General features: G+C 52.5%; 1 protein-coding gene across 1 annotated transcript in view; it reads left to right on the top strand.

Moving 5' to 3' along the window:
* The window catches only part of LDLR (low density lipoprotein receptor), a 42,699-nt gene that overhangs the window by 14,508 nt on the left and 7,643 nt on the right, over positions 1–20,548 (top strand). The window contains exons 4-15 of the mRNA XM_031659896.1: positions 2,223–2,603; positions 3,550–3,672; positions 4,690–4,812; positions 7,253–7,372; positions 8,102–8,227; positions 9,941–10,112; positions 10,198–10,425; positions 13,702–13,820; positions 14,467–14,606; positions 16,871–17,012; positions 17,146–17,298; positions 18,638–18,808. Coding sequence (XP_031515756.1) covers positions 2,223–2,603; positions 3,550–3,672; positions 4,690–4,812; positions 7,253–7,372; positions 8,102–8,227; positions 9,941–10,112; positions 10,198–10,425; positions 13,702–13,820; positions 14,467–14,606; positions 16,871–17,012; positions 17,146–17,298; positions 18,638–18,808 — 1,998 coding nt within the window. The remainder of the gene's footprint in view (positions 1–2,222; positions 2,604–3,549; positions 3,673–4,689; positions 4,813–7,252; positions 7,373–8,101; positions 8,228–9,940; positions 10,113–10,197; positions 10,426–13,701; positions 13,821–14,466; positions 14,607–16,870; positions 17,013–17,145; positions 17,299–18,637; positions 18,809–20,548) is intronic.

Here is a 20,548-nt window from a genome sequence, read left to right as displayed (position 1 = left end):
TTGGGGGCTCATACCAAGCCTCTTCTGCCCCTCAAATCCCTCCCTGACCAGGAGGCATTACAGACCAGGGATAGTGCCACCTCTTCGGTTTGTTGCGCACAGTCAGGGACACCATCCCTGCCGAGGGCTGGCCACCTGGCACACACACTGGCAAGCCACTGTGATCCCCAGTGGCCGTGATCCCCGTGATCCCGTGATCCCCGCCCCGTGAGGCTGAACACATAGTGACACTTGCTAGCCACGCCTCAATGACCCAGGTAACGTGAAGGGGAAAAAGCTAGAAAGTTCTGCCAAGGAGGAAGGCCAAGAATCCCAAAGGGAAATGGGCTTTGGAGCTGGGCATCTTCTTGGCTGTCTTAATACAAGTGGCATATCCCAAATCCAAAAACCCGAAATTCAAAGTCTTGAGCACCCAAAATTCTGAAACGTCTTGAGCACTGACATTTAGAAGAAAATGCTTATTGGAGCATTTTGGATTTCGGATTTTTACCATTAAATGTGGAGTCCTAATTAGGAAAAAGCCAGGCTGGTCAAACCAAGGGAAAGCAATAAAAGAAGGCAGATAGAGTCGAGTGCAGTGGCTCACGCCTGTAATCCCAACCCTTTGAGAGGCTGAGGCGGGTGAATCACTTGAGGTCAGGAGTTCAAGACCATCTTGGCCAACATGGTGAAACCCCGTCTCTACTAAAAATACAAAAATTAGCCAGGCATGGTGGTGTGTGCCTGTAATCCCAGCTACTTGGGAGGCTGAGACAGGAGAATCACTTGAACCTGGGAGGCAGAGGTTGCAGTAAGCCAAGATCACACCATTGCACTCCAGCCTGGGGGACAAGAGTGAAAATCTATATCAAAAAAAAAAAAAAAAAGGAGCCTGGGCATGGTGGCTCATGCCTGTAATCCCAGCACTTTGGGAGGCCGAGGTGGGTGGATCAGGAGGTCAGGAGATCAAGACCATCCTGGCTAACACGGTGAAACCCCTTCTCTACTAAAAATACAAAAAATTAGCTGGGCGTGGTGGCGGGTGTCTGTAGTCCCAGCTACTCGGGAGGCTGAGGCAGGAGAATGGTGTGAACCCAGGAGGTGGAGCTTGCAGTGAACCGAGATGGCACCACTGCACTCCAGACTGGGCAACACAGCGAGACACCGTCAAAAAAAAAAGAAGAAGGCAGATAAACTATATAAGTCTGCCTTTCTTCATGGTCCAGAACACATAGCTCTCCTGTGTAAATAACTCCCAATCTTCCTGTGCCCAGGTATCAGCAGACACCTTGGCTGATAGAAAATTGCAGGTTAGCGCACTGCAACCTTGGCATCATAGGGACTGCACAACGCCCTCTTCAGCGCACAGCACAAGCACCATTCTATAAAATCTCCAGCAAGCAGCCGGGCACGGTGGCTCACACCTGTAATCCCAGCACTTTGGGAGGCTGAGGCGGGCTGATCATCTGAGGTCAGGAGTTTGAGACCAGCCTGGCCAAAATCATAAAACCCTGTCCCTACTAAAAATACACAAAAATTATCCAGGCATAGTGGCAGGTGCCTGTAGTCCCAGCTACTTGGAAGACTGAGGCAGGAGAATCGCTTGAACCTGGGAGTTGGAGGTTGCGGTGAGCTAAGACCGTGCCATCACACTCCAGCCTGGGGGACAAGAGTGAGACTTCTTCTCAAAAAAAAAAAAAAAAACATCCCCAGCAAGCCTTTGTCTCCTGGCAGTCAGCTCCTCCCTTGCTGACCTGCTCATTGCTTTCTTGCAAGGTATTTTCCTACTTTCTCGAATAAATCTGCGTTTCTTTACCTACAGCTGCCTTTTTTTTTTTTTTTTTTCTTCAATTTTTTGAGACCGAGTCTCACTCTGTTGCCCAGGCTGGAGTTCAGTGGTGCAGTCTCGGCTCAGTGCACCACTGGTCCCAAGCATTTTAGAGAAGTGATACTCAACCCAAAATAAGGACAGGAATTCTATAAATGGTGCCACCGTCTTGCAGTTCTCAGTTTAACAGCTTTACACCTATTAACGCACCAGTCCTCAGAGCAGTGCTGGGAGATGTGTACAGATGAGGAAACTGAGGCACTGAGGCAGTGGTTCAGAGTCCATGGTCCCTGACTGCTCCCCAGCCCGCCTCTCCAGGGGCCTGGCGTTTCTGTGGCAGCGTCCCCGGCTATAGAATGAGCTAGTGTTGGGAGACTTCACGGTGATGGTGGTCACGGCCCATCCATCCCTGCAGCCCCCAAGACGTGCTCCCAGGACGAGTTTCGCTGCCACGATGGGAAATGCATCTACCGGCAGTTCGTCTGTGACTCAGACCGGGACTGCTTGGACGGCTCGGACGAGGCCTCCTGCCCGGTGCTTACCTGCGGCCCCGCCAGCTTCCAGTGCAACAGCTCCACCTGCATCCCCCAGCTGTGGGCCTGCGACAACGACCCCGACTGCGAAGATGGCTCGGATGAGTGGCCTCAGCGCTGTCAGGGTCTTGAAGTGCCCAAAAGGGACAGTAGCCCCTGCTCGGCCTTCGAGTTCCACTGTCGAAGTGGCGAGTGCATCCACTCCGCCTGGCGCTGTGATGGAGGCCCCGACTGCAAGGACAAGTCTGACGAGGAGAATTGCCGTAAGGACAGGGGCGGGGCCTGGGGCGGGGCGGGGCCGGGGGCGGGAGCGGGGCGTCCTATCACCTGTCCCTGGGCTCCCCCGGGTGTGGGACTGCTTAGGTGCTGAAGTGGATTTCGAACAACATGCCAAGAAACTGTTCCCATTCCATGTTTTTTTCTTTCTTTTTTTTTTTTTTTTGAGGTGGAGTCTCACTCTGATTTTTTTCATCTCTAAATTTCCTGCATCCATGAGGCCCCAGGCGATGGTTCCTGTTGGCTTATTGGGAAGTCACTGTTTGGAAGGTGCTGGTTGTTTTTTGTTGTTTGTTTTTGTTTTGAGACGGAGTTTCGCTCTTGTTGCTCAGGCTGCAGTGCAATGGCGTGATCTCGGCTCACTGCAATCTCTGCTTCCCAGGTATAAGTGATTCTCCTGTCTCAGCCTCCCAAGTAGCTTGGATTACAGGCATGCACCACCACGTCCAGCTATTTTTTGTTGTATTTAGTAGAGATGGGGTTTCACCATGGTAGTCAGGCTGGTCGCAAACTCTTGACCTCAGATGATCCATCTGCCTCAGCCTCCCAAAGTACTGGGATTACAGGCGTGCACTGCCGCATCCAGCCTCTTTTTTTTTTTTTTTTGGGGAGGCGAGGTCATCTGTGCCAGGCTGGAGTGCGGTGGCGGATCTTGGTTCACTGCAAGCTTAAGCCTCTTGGGTTTCACATGCATTCTCCTGCCAACCTCCTGAGTAGCTGGGACTACAGAAGCCCGCCACCTTGCCTGGCTAGTTTTTGTATTTTTAGTGAGCCGGGGTTTCACCGTGTTAGCCAGGATGGTCTCGATTTCCTGACCTCGTGATCCACCCGTCTCGGCCTCCCAAAGTGCTGGGATTACAGGCTAGAGCCACTGCGCCCGGCCTCTGGTTGTCTCTTCTTGAGAAAATCAACACACTCTATCCTGTTTTCCAGCTGTGGCCACCTGTCGCCCTGACGAATTCCAGTGCTCTGATGGAACTTGCATCCATGGCAGCCGGCAGTGTGACCGGGAATATGACTGCAAGGACATGAGCGATGAAGTTGGCTGCATTAACGGTGAGCGCTGGCCATCTGCTTTCCCATCCCCCATTCTCCGTGCCTTACTGCTTGCAAATGATTTGTGAAGCCAGAGGGCACTTCCCTGGTCAACTCTGCACCAGCTGTGTGTCTGTGGGCAAGTGACCTGAGTTCCCAGAGCCTCACTTCCTTTTTTTTTAGGTGGAGCCTCGCTCTGTCACCCAGGCTGGAGTAGTGTGGCACAATCACAGCTCACGGCAGCTTCTGCCTCTGGGGTTCCAGTGATTCTCCTGCCTCAGCCTCCTGAGTAGCTGAGATTCAAAGCATATGCCACCATGCCAGGCTAATTTTTTGTATTTTTATTAGAGACAGGGTTACACCATGTTGGCCAGGCTGGTCTTGAACTCCTGTCCTCAGGTGATCCACCTGCCTTGGTCTCCCAAAGTGCTGGGATTACAGGTATGAGCCACCACCCCAGGCCTAATTGTTTTGTATTTTTAGTAGAGATGCGGTTTTACCATATTGCCCAGGCTTGTCTCGAACTCCTGGGCTCAAGCGATCTGCCTGCCTCGGCCTCCCAAAGTGCTGGGATTACAGGCGCAAACCTCTGTGCCCGACGCGCTTTCTTTTTTTTTTTTTTTTTTTTGAGACGGAGTCTCGCGCTGTCGCCCAGGCTGGAGTGCAGTGGCCAGATCTCAGCTCACTGCAAGCTCCGCCTCCCGGGTTCATGCCATTCTCCGGCCTCAGCCTCCCGAGTAGCTGGGACTACAGGCGCTGCCACCTCGCCCGGCTATTTTTTGTATTTCTTAGTAGAGACGGGGTTTCACCGTGTTAGCCAGGATGGTCTCGATCTCCTGACCTCGTGATCCACCCATCTCGGCCTCCCAAAGTGCTGGGATTACAGGCTTGAGCCACCGCGCCCGGCCCCGACGCGCTTTCTTAATGAGTCCATTTGCATGCGTTCTTATGTGAATAAACTATTATATGAATGAGCGCCAAGCAGACTGCAGGTCAGACACACCTGACCTTCCTCCTTCCTCTCTCTGGCTCTCACAGTGACACTCTGCGAGGGGCCCAACAAGTTCAAGTGTCACAGCGGCGAATGCATCAGCCTGGACAAAGTCTGCAACATGGCTAGAGACTGCCGGGACTGGTCAGATGAACCCATCAAGGAGTGTGGTGAGTCAGGGTGCAGGCGGCTTGCAGAGTTTGTGGGGAGCCAGGAATAGAACTGAGAAATGAGTGCTGTAGGGTTTTGGGAACTCCACGCTGCCCACCCTGTGCAAAGGGCTCCTTTTTTTTATTTTGAGACAGTCTCGCACCGTCTCCCAGGCTAGAGCACAATGGCGTGATCGTGGCTCCGTGCAACCTCCACCTACCAGATCCAAGCAATTCTCCTGCCTCAGCCTCCCAAGTAGCTGGGATTACAGGTGAATGCCACCATGCTGTACTGATTTTTGTATTTTTAGTAGAGCCGGGGTATCACCATGTTGGCCGGGCTGGTCTCAAACTCCTGACCTCAAGTGATCCACCCACCTCCTGAAGTGCTGGGATTACAGGCGTGAGCCACCTTGTCCTGGTGAGATTTTGTTTTTTTTTTCCAACCCTCTGTGGTGGATACTGAAAGACCCTATTAAGATAACCGTACGGTACAGAGAACGCAGTGGGAAGTTTTCTGTCATATACCAGAGAGGGCCTGGGCACGGTGGCACACTCCTGTAGTCTCAGCTACTCAGAAGGTTGAGGAAGGAGGATCGCTTGGGCCCAGGAGTTGCAGGCTGTAGTGAGCTATGATCATACCACCACACTTCAATCTGGGCAACAGAGTAAGAGACCCTATCTCTAAAAAAAAGTAAATATTTTGGACACTGTGGGCCATACGGTCTCTGGTGCAGTTTCTCAACATGGCTGTTGGGTGAACACCACCACCCACAGAACGCAAACCAATACATGTGGCTGTGGGCCCAGAAAATGTTATTTATGGACACTGAAATTGGAATTCCGTGTAACTGTTTTGTGTCACAAAAATGATTTCCCTTTTTATTTTTATTTTTCTTCTCAAGTATTTAAACATGGAAAAGCCATTTTTAGGTCTGACGGGATGGTTCACGGCTGTGATCCCAGTACTTTGGGAGGTCGAGGCGGGAAGACCACCAGGTCAGGAGATCGAGACCATCCTGGCTAACATAGTGAAACCCCGTCTCTACTAAAAATATAAAAAATTAGCCAGGCGTGGTGCCACGTGTCTGTAATCCCAGCTGCTCGGGAGGCTGAGGCAGGAGAATCGCTTGAACGCAGGAAGTGGAGGTTGCAGTGAGCCAAGGTCGCACCACTGCACTCCAGCCTGAGGGACGGAGTGAGAGTCCGCCTCAAACAAAAAAACGTTTGCTCATGCAGGTCTTGAACTCCTGGGCTCAAGCTATCTGCCCGCCTTGGTCTCCCAAAGTTCTGGGATTATAGGCATGAGCTACAGCGCCCAGACTTTTGTTGTTTTATATACATATATTTAAACTGCAGCAAAAAACATGTAATATAAAATTTACCGTCTTAAACCTTAGTAAGTGCACAGTTCTGTGCCATTAGCACATTCACACTGTTGTACAGCATCACAACCACCATCTCCAGAACTCTTTTTTAAAATTTTGTTTGTGATGGAGTCTCACTCTGTCACCCAGGCTGGAGTGCAGTGGTGTGATCTCTGTTCACGGCAACCTCCACCTCCCAGGTTCAAGTTATTCTCCTGCCTCAGCCCCCTGAGTAGCTGGTGGTGCCCACCACCATGCCTAGCTAAATTTTGAATTTGTAGTAGAGACGGACTGGGTTTCATCATGTTGGCCAGGCTGGTCTCGAACTCCTGACCTCAAGCGATGCTCCCACCTCGGCTTCCCAAAGTGCTGGGAATACAGGCATGAGCCACTGCGCCTGGCCCCAGAAATCTTTTATCTTCCGAAACTCTGAAGCTCTGTCCCCATGAAACACTCACTCCCCATCCCCTCCCCAACTCCTGGCACCTACCATTCTACTTTCTGTCTCTATGATGGCTCTAGGGACCTCCTTTGAGTGGAATCAGACAGCATTTTCCTTTTTTGACTGGCTTATTTCACTGAGCCAAGTGTGGTGGCTCACGCCTGTAATCCCAGAAGTTCAGGAGACCAAGGCAGGCAGATCACCTGAGGTCAGGAGTTCGAGACCAGCCTGGCCAAGGTGGTGAAACCCCATCTCTAGTAAAAATACAAAAAAATTAGCCGGTTTTGGTGGTGGGTGCCTGTAGTCACAGCTACTCGGGAGGCTGAGGCAGGAGAATCACTTGAACCCAGGAGGCAGAGGTTGCAGTGAACCGAGATCGTGCCATTGCACTCCAGCCTGGGCGACAAGAGTGAAACTCCGTCTAAAAAAAAAAAAAGAGAGAGAGAGAGAAACCCCGTCTCTGCTAAAAAATACAAAAAAATTAGTAGTCGGGCATGGTGGCGCATGCCTGTAGTCCCAGCTACTCGGGAGGCTGAGGTATGAGAATCACTTGAACCCGGGAGGTAGAGGTTGTAGTGAGCCAAGATTGGCAGTGTGAAGGGATGGGTGAGGGCCTGAGAGTGACCAGTCTGTGTCCCCTGGCCCTGCACAGGGACCAACGAATGCTTGGACAACAACGGTGGCTGTTCCCACATCTGCAACGACCTTAAGATCGGCTACGAATGCCTGTGTCCCGACGGCTTCCAGCTGGTGGCCCAGCGAAGATGCGAAGGTGATTCCCGGGTGGGACTGAGCCCTGGGCCTCCTCTGCACTTCCTGACATGGCGACTAAACCCCTCGTGCCTCAGTTTCCCCATCTGTCAAGTGGGCCTGAAAGCAGTTAGTAGGGCTTCATGAGATTCCACAGACATGGAAAACTATCATTGGCTGGCCAGAGGTTCTTGTCTCTGGGGATTAATAATTAAGAAATTTCAGGCCGGGCGTGGTGGCTCACGCCTGTAATCCCAACACTTTGGGAGGCCGAGACGGGTGGATCACCTGAGGTCGGGAGTTCGACACCAGCCTTACCAACATGGAGAAACCCCGTCTCTACTAAAAATACAAAATTAGCTGGGCGTGGTGGCTCACGCCTGTAATCCCAGCTACTCGGGAGGCTGAGGCAGGAGAATCACTTGAACCTGGGAGGCGGAGGTTGCGGTGAGCTGAGATTGTGACATTGCACTCCAGCCTGGGCAACAAGAGTGAAACTCCGTCAAAAAAAAAAAAAAAGAGAAATTTCAGCTGATACAGCTTCACACTCTTGGTTGGGTTCCTGTGGTGAGTGGTGAGGTCACGTCATGGCTGGGGATGACACCTGGCTGTTTCCTTGATTACATCCTTTGAGAGGCCAGGCTGTCCCCTGGCTGCCTTCGAAGATATGGGTTTTGGCCTGGGTCCCATTGCTCCGTTTCCAGCCATTGGGGAGGAGTCCCCCCACCAAGCCTCTTTCTCTGCCTCCCAGATATCGATGAGTGTCAGGATCCTGACACCTGCAGCCAGCTCTGCGTGAACCTGGAGGGGAGCTACAAGTGCCAGTGTGAGGAAGGCTTCCAGCTGGACCCCCACACCAAGGCCTGCAAAGCTGTGGGTGAGCATGGGAAGGCGGCGGGTGGGGGCGGCCTCACCCCTTGCAGGCAGAAACGGTGAGGAGTTTCATCATCTGAACTTTGCACAGACTCATATCCCCTGGCCAGGAGGCTGTTTGCTCCCAAGGGCTCTGGCAGCAGAGTCCACTGCCCTGTTAGGACTTGGGCTTGCCAGGGGCATGACTGCATAAAACCTAGTTTCTAGGAATATCCAGTTAATAAAACCCTCAGCCCTGCTGGTGGAACAGGAACCGGCTTTCCTTTCAGGGACAACCTGGGGAGTGATTTCAAGGGGTTAAAGAAGAAAAAATTAGCCAGGTGTGGTGCCGCACACCTGTGGTCCTGGCTACTCTGGAGGCTGAGGCAGGAGGATCTCTTGAGGCTACTCGGGAGGCTGAGGCAGGAGGATCGCTTGAGGCCAGGAGGATTGGTTCATCCTCCCATGTCGGCCTCCGGAGTAGCCAGGACCTCAGGTGCATGCCACCATGCCCAGCTAATTTTCATATTTTTAGTAAAGACAGGGTTTCACCATGTTGGCCAGGCTAGTCTCGAATTCCTGAACCCAAGTGATCCTCCTGCCTTGGCCTCCCAAAGTGCTAGGATTACAGACACCACACCTGGCTATTATTGTTTTTTAGAGACAGGGTCTTGCTCTGTCTTCCAGCCTGTAGTGCAGTGCAGCCTCCATCATAGCTCACTGCGGCCTTGACCTCCTGGGTTCACACGATCCTGCTACCTCAGCCTCTGGAGTAGCTGGGACTACTGGCATGTGCCACCATACCTGGGTAATTTTTTTTTTTTTTTTTTTTTTTGGTTTTTTTTGAGACAGAGTCTCAGTCACCCAGGCTGGAATGTGGAATGTAGTGGCACGATCTTGGCTCACTGCAACCTCCACATCCCAGGTTCAAGCAATTCTCCTGCCTCACCCTTCCAAGTATCTGGGATTACAGGTTCCCATTACCAAATGTGGCTAGTTTGTGTACGTTTAGTAGAGATGGGGTTTCTTTTTTTTTTTTTTTTTTTTTTTTTTGAGACGGAGTCTTTGCTCTGTCACCCAGGCTGGAGTGCAGTGGCGCGAACTCAGCTCACTACAAGCTCCGCCTCCCGGGTTCACGCCATTCTCCTGCCTCAGCCTCCCGAGTAGCTGGGACTACAGGCGCCCGCCACCTCGCCCGGCTAGTTTTTTGTACTTTTAGTAGAGACGGGGTTTCACCGTATTAGCCAGGATGGTCTCGATCTCCTGACCTTGTGATCCGCCCGTCTCGGCCTCCCAAAGTGCTGGGATTACAGGCGTGAGCCACCGCGCCCAGCCAGAGACGGGGTTTCACCACATTGGTCAGGCTGGTCTCAAACTCCTGACATAAAGTGGTTCGCCCACCTCAGCCTCCCAAAGTGCTGGGATTACAGGCTTGAGCCACCGTGCCCGGCCAAAGTTTTTTTTTTTTTTGTGGCAATAAAGTCTCATTGTGTTACCCAGGCTAGCCTTACACTCCCAGAAAAAGTGATCCTCCTCCCTCAGCCTCCCAAAGTGCTGGGATTACAGGTGGGCTCCACTGTGCCTGTTCCTATCAGGAAGTTCTTTTCCACCCTGTTTTTCTGGGTGCCTCCTCTGGCTCAGCTGCACCCTGCAGGGTGACACGAGGGGATGGGGAGGCACTCTCGGTTCCATTGCCGGGTTTCCTCTGCCCCCCTGACCTTGCTCCCCGGGTCCCCAGGCTCCATCGCCTACCTCATCTTCACCAACCGGCACGAGGTCAGGAAGATGACGCTGGACCGGAGTGAGTACACCAGCCTCATCCCCAACCTGAGGAATGTGGTCGCTCTGGACACGGAGGTGGCCAGCAATAGAATCTACTGGTCCGACCTGTCCCAGAGAATGATCTACAGGTGAGCGTCGCCCCTGCCTGCAGCCTTGGCCCACAGATGAGATGAGGGCTCCCGGCCCTGACGCCCTCCTCTCCTCCTGCCTCAGCACCCAGCTTGACAGAGCCCACAGCGTCTCCTCCTACGACACCGTCATCAGCAGGGACCTCCAGGCCCCCGACGGGCTGGCTGTGGACTGGATCCACAGCAACATCTACTGGACCGACTCTGTCCTGGGCACTGTCTCCGTTGCGGATACCAAGGGTGTGAAGAGGAAAACGTTATTCAGAGAGAACGGCTCTAAGCCAAGGGCCATCGTGGTGGATCCTGTTCATGGGTGCGTATCTACGACGCTGAGGGGTGCAGAGGGAAGGGAGGGAGCAGGAAGGGGCTTCAGGAACTGGTTAATGGGCTGGGCATCGTGGCTCAAAGTGCCTGTAATCCCAGCACTTTGGGAGGCTGAAGAGGGTGGATCATCTGAGGTCGAGAGTTCAAGACCAGCCTGACCAACGTGGTGAAACCTCATCTCTACTAAAAATACAAAAATTAGCCGGGTGTGGTGACGTGCACCTGTAATCCCAGCTGCTCGGGAGGCTGAGGTGGGAGAATCACTTGAACCCAGGAGGCGGAGGTAGCAGTGAGCCAAGACAGCCCTGCTGCACTCCAGCCTGGGTGACAGAGCGAGACTCCGTCTCAAACGAACAAACAAAAAAAGAACTGGTTAGTGGTTAGTGGTTAGTGGCTAGGCCCCAGAATGGTATCTTCCAAGCCCGTGGCTGACTCAGCAGCTCCTGGGACAAGGCACTCTGACCTGTGTCCCCTGGCAGGAAGCATCGCCCCTGCCGCCTGCCTGGCGTACTCTGTACCTGTCAGGCGACATCTGCCACCTGAGCACGTGAGAGGTGGCACCTCAGTTTCAGTGAGGCGCTGACAAGCCGGGATGCACACCGTCCTCACAGCCACCATCAGGAGGTGAATGTTCGGTCTCGGGCAGAGATCACTGGAGAAGGCACACTTGGTGTCCGGCAGGGGAAAGCAGGGAAGAGAGCATCATTTAGATGGAACAGAACTTTCCTGCGGGGGAAGGTGGGCCCGTGAGAGACCGTCCTTTATTTTTTGTTATTTATTTATTTATTTGTTTATTTAATTTATTTTTTTTTTTTTGAGATGGAGTCTGGCTCTGCTCACCCGGGCTGGTGCAGTGGCGGATCTCAGCTCACTGCTCTGCCTCGGGTTTCACGCCATTCTCCTGCCTCAGCCTCCCGAGTAGCTGGGACTACGACCCCGCCACCGCCAGCTAGTTTTTTTGTATTTTTTAGTAGGGCAGGGGTTTCACTGGGTTAGCCAGGATGGTCTCGATCTCCCTGGCCATCGTGGTCACCGTCTGGCCTCCCAAAGTGCTGGGATTGAGCTTGAGCCACAGCATGCAGCTTTATTTATTTATTTATTTATTTTTTTTTTTTTTTTTTTGAGGCGGAGTCACAAGCTCTGTCGCCCAGGCTGGAGTGCAGTGGCGGATCTCAGCTCACTGCAAGCTCCGCCTCCGATTCCGCCATTCTCCCGGCCTCAGGCTCCCGAGTAGCTGGGACTACAGAAGCCATGCACCTCGCCTGGCTAGTTTTTTTGTATTTTTTAGTTGAGGCGGGTTTCACGGGTTAGCCAGGATGGTCTCTATCTCTGACACCGTGATCTGCCGTCTCGGCCTCCCAAAGTGCTGGGATTACAGGCTTGAGCCACCAGCAGCCCGGCCCTATTTTTTGAGACAGAGTCTCACTCTGTCACCAGGCTGGAGTGCAGTGGTCCGACCTGGAAGCTCACTGCAAGCTCCGCCTCCGGGTTCCACGCCATTCTCTGCCTCAGCCCCTCCCGAGTAGCTGGGACTACAGAAGCCCACCACCACGGCTAATTTTTGTATTTTTAGTAGAGGCCGGGCTTCACTGTATTTATGGGATGGTGCTTGATCTCCTGACCTCATGATCTGCCCTCCTCAGCCTCCCAAAGTGTTGGGGGATTGGGGCAGGACCACTGTAGCCCCTTTTTATTTTTATATTTTGGTAGTCTTGCTGTATTGCATGAGCTAGATTGCAGTGAATCTTGGCTCACTGCAGACTCCACCTCCCAGGTTCAAGTGATTCTCCTGCCTCAACCTCCCAACTAATGGGATTAGAAGCATGCACCACCACACACCCGGCTAATTTTTGTATTTTCTTTTCTTTTCTTTTTTTTTTGAGGCCGGTCACAAGCTCTGTCGCCAGGCTGGAGTGCAGGTGGCGGGATCTCAGCTCACTCACCAGGCTCACTTCCTCCCGAGTTCCATGTTCTCCTGCCTCAGCCTCCCGAGGTAGCTGGGACTACAGGCGCCAGCCACCTAAGCCCGGCCTAGTTTTTGTGTATTTTTTTTTAGTAGAGATGGGGTTTCACTGTGTTAGCCAGGATGGTCTCGATCTCCTGTCCTCGTGATCCGCCCGTCTCGGCCTCCCAAAGTGCTGGGATATTTTTTGTATTTTCAGTAGCGACTGGGTTTCACCATGTTGGCTAGGCTGGTCTTGAATGCCTAGCCTCAAGTAATCCGCCCACCTCAGCCTCCCGAAGAGCGGAGATTACAGGTGTGAGCCACTGTGCCCAACCCAACCCTGGATCTCTTTTAAACAAGACAATGCTCACTGTTGCCACAGAACAATGAGTGGGGTACGTGTGGCCCAGTGTGTTTGGCCACATAACTGCCAGGCCAGCGGGAAAGAGACTCCAGACTGTCTCCACTCAGATACAAATGTTGTGTGTGTTGTGTGTGTGTGTTCTGGTCTCATGTTTGTTTTTATCGTTTGTTTGTTTTGAGACAGGGTGTCGCTCTGTCACTGAGGCTGGAGCGCAGTGGTGCAGTCAGAACTCACTGCAGCCTCAAACCACCGGGATCAATCAATTCTCCCACTTCAGCCTCCCACGTAGCTGGAACCACAGGTGCACACCACTGCGCCCAGCTAAATTATTTTATTTTTAGTAGAGATGAGGTCTCACTATGTTGTCCAGGCTGGTCTTGATCTCTTAGCCTCAAGCAATCCTCCTGCCTCGGCCTCCCAAAGTGTTGAGATTACAGGCGCAAGTCATTGTGCGTGGCTTGTGTTCTTATGTTTCTTCCTTTCTTTTTCTTTCGAGGTAGCGTCTCAGTCTGTCACCCAGGCTGGAGTGCAGTGGTGTGATCATAGCTCACTGTAGCCTCAGCTTCCTGGGCTCAAGCAATCCTCCGATTTCAGCCTCCTGGGCCTGGCCAGCATGGTGAAACCCCGTCTGTACTAAAAATACAAAAATGTAGTCAGGTGTAGTGGCGCGCGCCTGAAATCCCAGCTACGCGGGAGGCTGAGGCAAGAGAATCGCTTGAACCTGGAAGGTGGAGGTCGCAGCGAGCCAAGATCATGCCACAGAACTCCAGCTTGGGCGACAGAGACAGACTCTGTTTCAAAAAAACCCCAAACAAACCATATTTGGAGTTTGGGGTTCCCAGCAGGGCTGTTTCCCAAGCCTGAGCCTGGCTGTTTCTGCCAGAATTCGTTGCACGTGTTGGCTGGGATCCTCCCCCACCCTCCAGCCTCACAGCTATTCTCTGTCCTCCCACCAGCTTCATGTACTGGACTGACTGGGGAACTCCCGCCAAGATCAAGAAAGGGGGCCTGAACGGTGTGGACATCTACTCGCTGGTGACTGAAAACATTCAGTGGCCCAATGGCATCACGCTAGGTATGTTCGCAGGACAGCTGTCCCAGCCAGGGCCGGGCACAGGCTGAAGGACTGACGGGGGTCACCAGGTGGCTCTGGGACAAGCCCAAGCTGCTCCCTGAAGGTGTCCCTCTTTCTTTTCTTTGTTTTTTTCTTTTTTTTGAGATGAGGTCTTGGTCTGTCACCCAGGCTGGAGTGCAGGGGCGCAATCGTAGCTCACTGCAGCCTCCACCTCTCAGACTCAAGTGATCCTCCTGCCTCACCCTCCTGAGTAGCTGAGACTACAGACACGTGCCACCACACAGACTAATTGTATTTTATTTTGGGGAAGAGACAAAGTCTTGTTATGTTGGCCTGGCTGGTCTCAAACTCCAGGGTGCAAGGGTCCCTGCCACCTCCGTCTTCCAAACTGCTAAGATGACAGTACGTGGGCCGCCGTACCCAGCCTCCCTGAGGTTTTTCTGACCTGCAGCTCCCCTACCTGCCTGTTGCAGAGGGCGTCACAGGGGAGGGGTTCCGGCTCACACATGGTTGGAGCTGCCTCTCCAGGTACCTCTGCCGGGTCCCTGGGGGGTTCTTCCTGCCTGGATCAGCGTGGCCAGGCCCGCAGGCCCCTCTGGGACTGGCATCGGCACGTGACCTCTCCTTATCCACTTGTGTGTTCTAGATTTCCCCAGTGGCCGCCTCTACTGGGTTGACTCTAAACTTCACTCCATCTCAAGCATCAACGTCAACGGGGGCAACCGGAAGACCGTCTTGGAGGACGAAAAGAGGCTGGCCCACCCCTTCTCCTTGGCCATCTTTGAGGTGCGGCTTACGTACGAGATTCAAGAACTTAGATGGCAGATAGACACAGACTGTGTAGATCACTCAAGCCAAGACGAATGCGGAAAACTGGTCGTGACTAGGAGGAGGTCTTAGACCTGAGTTATTTCTATTTTCTTTTTTTTTTTTTTTGAGACGGAGTTTCGCTCTTGTTGCCCAGGCTAGAATGCAATGGTGTGATCTTGGCTCACCGCAACCTCCACCTCCCAGGTTCAAGCAATTCTCCTGTCTTAGGCTCCCCAATAGTTGGGATTATAGGCACGGACCACCATGCCCGGCTAATTTTGTATTTTTAGTAGAGACAGGGTTTCTCCATGTTGGCCAGGCTGGTCTCGAACTCCTGACCTCAGGTGATCCGCCTGCCTCTGCCTCCCAAAGTGCTGGCTGGGATTACAGGCGTGAGCCACCGCGCCTGGTGCTTTGTATTCTTTTTACTGAGAGCAGTGAAAGGCAGTGATCCTTGGTCACATGTGATCTTGGCTCTCGGGACACATTTGACGATTTCTAGAGATTTTTTGGTTGTCACAAGTTGATGGGGAAGACTGTTGGCATGTAGTGGGTAGAGGCCAGTGACGTTGCTGAACGCCCAGAACAGAGAAGTAGCAGGCCCTAGATACAGCTACGATGGGGAAACCTGCTCTAAGGAAATGGCATTATTTTATAACCCCACGTTCCTGGCAGCATGATTACCCAGAGCCAAAAGTGGAGTCCCCCCAGGTCTGTTCGTCCATTTGCATTTTAGTAAAGGAATAGCTGAGGCCGGGTAATTTATAAAGAAAAGAGGTTTAAACTGGGCACGGCAACCTACGCCTATAATCCCAGAACTTTGGGAGGCTGAGGCAGGAGGATCACTTGAGTCCCGGAGTGCGAGACCAGCCTGGCCAACATGACGAAACCCTGTCTCTACAAAAAATACAAAAAGGGCCGGGCGCGGTGGCTCAAGCCTGTAATCCCAGCACTTTGGGAGGCCGAGATGGGCGGATACCGAGGTCAGGAGATCGAGACCATCCTGGCTAACACGGTGAAACCCCGTCTCTACTAAAAAATACAAAAAACTAGCCGGGCGAGGTGGCGGGCGCCTGTAGTCCCAGCTACTCGGGAGGCTGAGGCAGGAGAATGGCGTAAACCCAGGAGGCGGAGCTTGCAGTGAGCTGAGATCCGGCCACTGCACTCCAGCCTGGGCGACAGAGCGAGACTCCGTCTCAAAAAAAAAAAAAAAATACAAAAAGTAGCCAGGTGTGGTGGCAGGCACCTGTAATCCCGGGTTCTCCAGAGACCGAGCCATGAGAATTGCTTGATCCCAGGAGTTGGAAGCTGCAGTGAGCCAAGATCATGCCACTGCACTTCAGCCTGGGCGACAGAGTGGGACTCTGTCTCAAAAAAAAAAAGAAAAGAAAAGAAAAAAAGTTCTGGAAATGGATGGTGGTGATGGTGATACTTGCACAACAGTGTGAATCTGCTTAAGGCCATTGAACTGTGCACTTACAAATAGCTGAGATGGTACATTTTATGTTATGTATATTTTTACCACAATTAAAAACTAGTTGTGGGCCAGGCATGGTGGCTCATGCCTATAATCCCACCACTTTGGGAGGTTGAGGGAGGCGGATCATGAGGTCAGGAGTTCGAGACCAGCCAGGCCAACATGGTGAAACCCCCATCTCTACTAAAAATACAAAAAATAGCCAGGTGTGGTGGCACACGCCTGTAGTCCCAGCTACTCGGGAGGCTGAGGCAGGAGAGCCGCTTGAACCTGGGAGGCTAAGATTGCAGTGAGCCGAAATTGTGCCACTGCACTCTAGCCTGGGTGACAGAGCAAGACTTAGTCTCAAAAAAAAAAAAAAAAAAAAAAAAAGGCTAGCTGTGGGTGAGGCATGGTGGCTCACGCTTGTAATTCCAGCACTTTGGGAGACCGAGGCAGGTGGATAGCCTGAGGTCAGGAGTTTGAATCCAGCCTGGCCAACATGGTGAAATCCCGTCTCTACTAAAAATACAAAAAATTAGCCAGGTGTGGTGGCATGTGCTTGTAATCCCAGCTACTCGGGAGGCTGAAGCAGGAGAATCGTTTGAACCCGGGAGGTGGAGGTTGCAGTGAGCCGAGACTGGGCCACTGTACTCCAGCCTAGGCAACAAGAGTAAAATTCTGTCTCAAAAAACAAACAAACAAACTAGTTGTGGAGAGAGGGTGGCCTGTATCTCATCCCAGTGTTTAATGGGATTTGTCATCTTCCTTGCTGCCTGTTTAGGACAAAGTATTTTGGACAGATATCATCAACGAAGCCATTTTCAGTGCCAACCGCCTCACAGGTTCTGATATCAATTTGTTGGCCGAAAACCTACTGTCCCCAGAGGATATGGTCCTCTTCCACAACCTCACCCAGCCAAGAGGTAAGGGTGGGTCAGCCCCACCCCCACCTTGAAACCTCCTTGTGGAAACTCTGGAATGTTCTGGAAATTTCTGGAATCTTCTGGTCTATCTGATGATCTGGTTCCTGCCCTGACTCCGCTTCTTCTGCCCCAGGAGTGAACTGGTGTGAGAGGACCACGCTGAGCAATGGCGGCTGCCACTATCTGTGCCTACCTGCCCCACAGATCAACCCCCAGTCGCCCAAGTTTACCTGCACCTGCCCGGACGGCATGCTGCTGGCCAAGGACATGAGGAGCTGCCTCACAGGTGCGGCACACGCCTTGTTTCTGTGTCCTGTGTCCTCCAACTGCCCCTCCTGAGACTCTCTGCTTATCTGTCAAATGGGTACCTCTAAGTCATTGTGAGGACTTGTGAGTCGAGGACTTGTGAGTCGGGAAAACCATACTTTTCTTTCCTTGGATGGACACATCAGCACTGGGCTGGACATATACCCAGTTCCCCTTTGATACCTGGTTTCCTCTTTCCCGGACCTCTGAAGAGGTGATATGATTTCTGACAAGGGCCCTGAGGGAGGAAATGGTCCCCTTTGTTGACTTTTATTTCTCTTTTTTGAGATTTGCTCTGTCACCCAGGCTGGAGTGCAGTGGTGCCATCTTGGCTCACTGCTGCCTCTCCTATTGGGTTCAAGCAATTCTCATGCCTCAGCCTCCCAAGTAGCTGGGATTACAGGCATGCACCACCACGCCTGGCTAATTTTTGTATTTTTAGTACAGACAGGGTTTCTCCACGGTGGCCAGGCTGGTGTCGAACTCCTGACCTCAGGTGATCCACTCACCTCTGCCTCTTCAAGTGCTAGGATTACAGGCATGAACCACCGTGCCAGGCCCCCTTTGTGGACTTTTCTCATCCTCTGAGAAAGTCTCAATTGAGGCCAACACCTCCCTCAAGCAAATTGAATCTCCCTTTTGTTTTTTTTTTTTTTTTTGAGACGGAGTCTAGCTCTGTCGCCCGGGCTGGAGTGCAGTGGCTGGATCTCAGCTCACTGCAATCTCTGCCTCCCGGGTTCACGCCATTCTCCTGCCTCAGCCTCCCGAGTAGCTGGGACTACAGGCGCCCGCCACCTCGCCCGGCTAGTTTTTTGTATTTTTTAGTAGAGATGGGGTTTCACCGTGTGAGCCAGGATGGTCTCGATATCCTGACCTCGTGATCCGCCCGTCTCGGCCTCCCAAAGTGCTAGGATTACAGGCTTGAGCCACCGCGCCCGGCCTTTATTTTATTTTTTTATTTTTTGGTTTCTTTTTTTTTGATACAGGGTCTCACTCTGACGTCCAGGCTGGAGTGCAGTGATGGGATCATAGCTCGCTGCGGCCTCTACCTCCTGGGCTCAAGCGATCCTTCCACTTCAACCTCCTGAGTAGCTGGGAGTACAGGCGTGCACCACCACACCTGGCTAATTTTTTGTTGTTGTTGTATGTAGAGACGAGATTTTGCCATGTTGACCAGGCTGGTCTTAAACTCCTGGACTCAAGAGATCCTCCTGCCTTGGCCTCCCAAGGTCATTTTAGACTTCTCCTCATTAGGCACACACTTATTAGAGGGGCTTGCAGGCATGTGGCACTCAGAAGACGTTTATTTATTCTTTCAGAGGCTGAGGCTGCAGTGGCCACCCAGGAGACCTCCACCGTCAGGCTAATGGTCAGCTCCAAAGCTGTAGCGACACAGCACACAACCACCCGGCCTGTTCCCAACACCTCCCAGCTGCCTGGGGCCACCCCTGGGCTCACCACGGCGGAGACAGTGACGATGTCTCACCAAGGTAAAGGCTGGGCCTTCCCTGGGCCCCCCTTCCCCAGGAGGTGGGCCCCTTCAGTGGCCACGAACATTTTGGTCACGAGATGGAGTCCAGGGTGGCGTCCTCACTCCCTTGCTGACCTTCTCTCACTTGGGCCATGTGTCTCTGGGCCCTCAGTTTCCCTATCTGTAAAGTGGGCCTCATACCAGTTCTTGCCCTCTTTGCAAGGATTAAATGGGCCAAATCATATGAGGGGCCGGGTCCTTCAGGCTCCTGGTTCCCAAAGTCAGCCACACACAGTCTGGGTCCTGAAATTTTATCAAGGCACATTCGCTGCCTCACCTTCAGGCATCCGCCCAGAAAGGCCAGGACTCAGGCAAGGAGAGGGAGGGATTCCTCAGTACGCAGCTTTTCGCAGAGGCTCCAAAAGGCTAAGGAATCCAGTACATTTTAACACAATTTTACAATTTTTTTTTTTTTTTGAGATGGAGTTTTGCTCTTGTTGCCCAGGCTGGAGTGCAGTGGCGCGATCTCGGCTCACCATAACCTCTGGCTCCTGGGTTCAAGCGATTCTCCTGTCTCAGCCTCCGGAGTAGCTGGGATTACAGGCATGCGCCACCACGCCTGGCTAATTTTGTGTTTTTAGTACAGACAGGGTTTCTCTATGTTGGTCAGGCTGGTCGTGAACTCCCAACCTCAGGTGATCCGCCTGCCTGAGCCTCCCAAACTGCTGGGATTATAGGCATGAGCCACCACGCCTGGCCTTTTTTTGTTTTGTTTTGTTTTGTTTTGTTTTGTTTTGTTTTTTGAGACAGAGTCTCGCTCTCACCCATGCTGTAGTGCAGTGACGCGGTCTCGGCTCATGGTAACCTCCGCTTCCCAGGTTCAAGCGATTCTTCTGCCTCCGTCTCCCAAGTAGAGTAGCTGGGATTACAGGCACCGCCGCCATGCCTGGCTAATTTTTGCATTTTTAGTAGAGATGGGGTTTCACAATGTTGGCCAGGCTGGTCTCAAACTTCTGACCTCAAGTCATCTGCCCACCTCGGCCCCCGCCAAGTGCTGGGATTATAGGCGTGAGCCACCACACCGGGCCTACAATTTATTTTTTGGTGACTCATACCTGTAATCCCAGCACTTCGGGCGGCCAAGGTGGGAGAATGGCTTGAGCCCAGGAGTTCAAGTCCAGCCTGGGCAACACAGCAAGACCCTATCTCTACTACAAAATAAGTAACAAAGAAACTAATTTTTTTTCTTTTAAAACCCAACTATTCAACATGGTAATGCAATATATTTTTTAAAATTCTTTTTTTTGAAACGGAGCCTCTCACTGTTGCCCAGGCTGGAGTACAGTGTCGCCATCTCGACTCACTGCACCCTCCGCCTCCCGGGTCCAAGTGATTCTCCTGCCTCAGCCTCCCGAGTAGCTGGGATTACAGGTGCCCACCACCATGCCCGGCTAATATTTTTGTATTTTTAGTAGGGACGGTTTCACAATGTAGGGCAGGCTGGTCTTGAACTCCTGACCTCGTGATCCACCTGCCTTGGCCTCCCAAAGTGCTGGGATTACAGGCATGAGCCACGGTGCCTGGCCAAAACTTTTTTATTTTTATTTTTTTGGGACACGGTCTCACTGTATACCCCAGACTGGAATGATAGAGCACTGTCACGGCTCACTGCAGCCTCAACCTCCCGGGGACCAGGTGATCTTCCCACTTCAGTCTCCCAGGTAGCTGGGACTACAGGCATGAGCCACCACACCCAGCT

This window comes from Papio anubis, chromosome 20, assembly GCF_008728515.1.
Source record: "Papio anubis isolate 15944 chromosome 20, Panubis1.0, whole genome shotgun sequence".
Lineage (NCBI taxonomy): Eukaryota > Metazoa > Chordata > Mammalia > Primates > Cercopithecidae > Papio > Papio anubis.
Note: the sequence above shows the minus strand (reverse complement) of the source record. Positions and strands in the feature narration are given on the sequence as shown.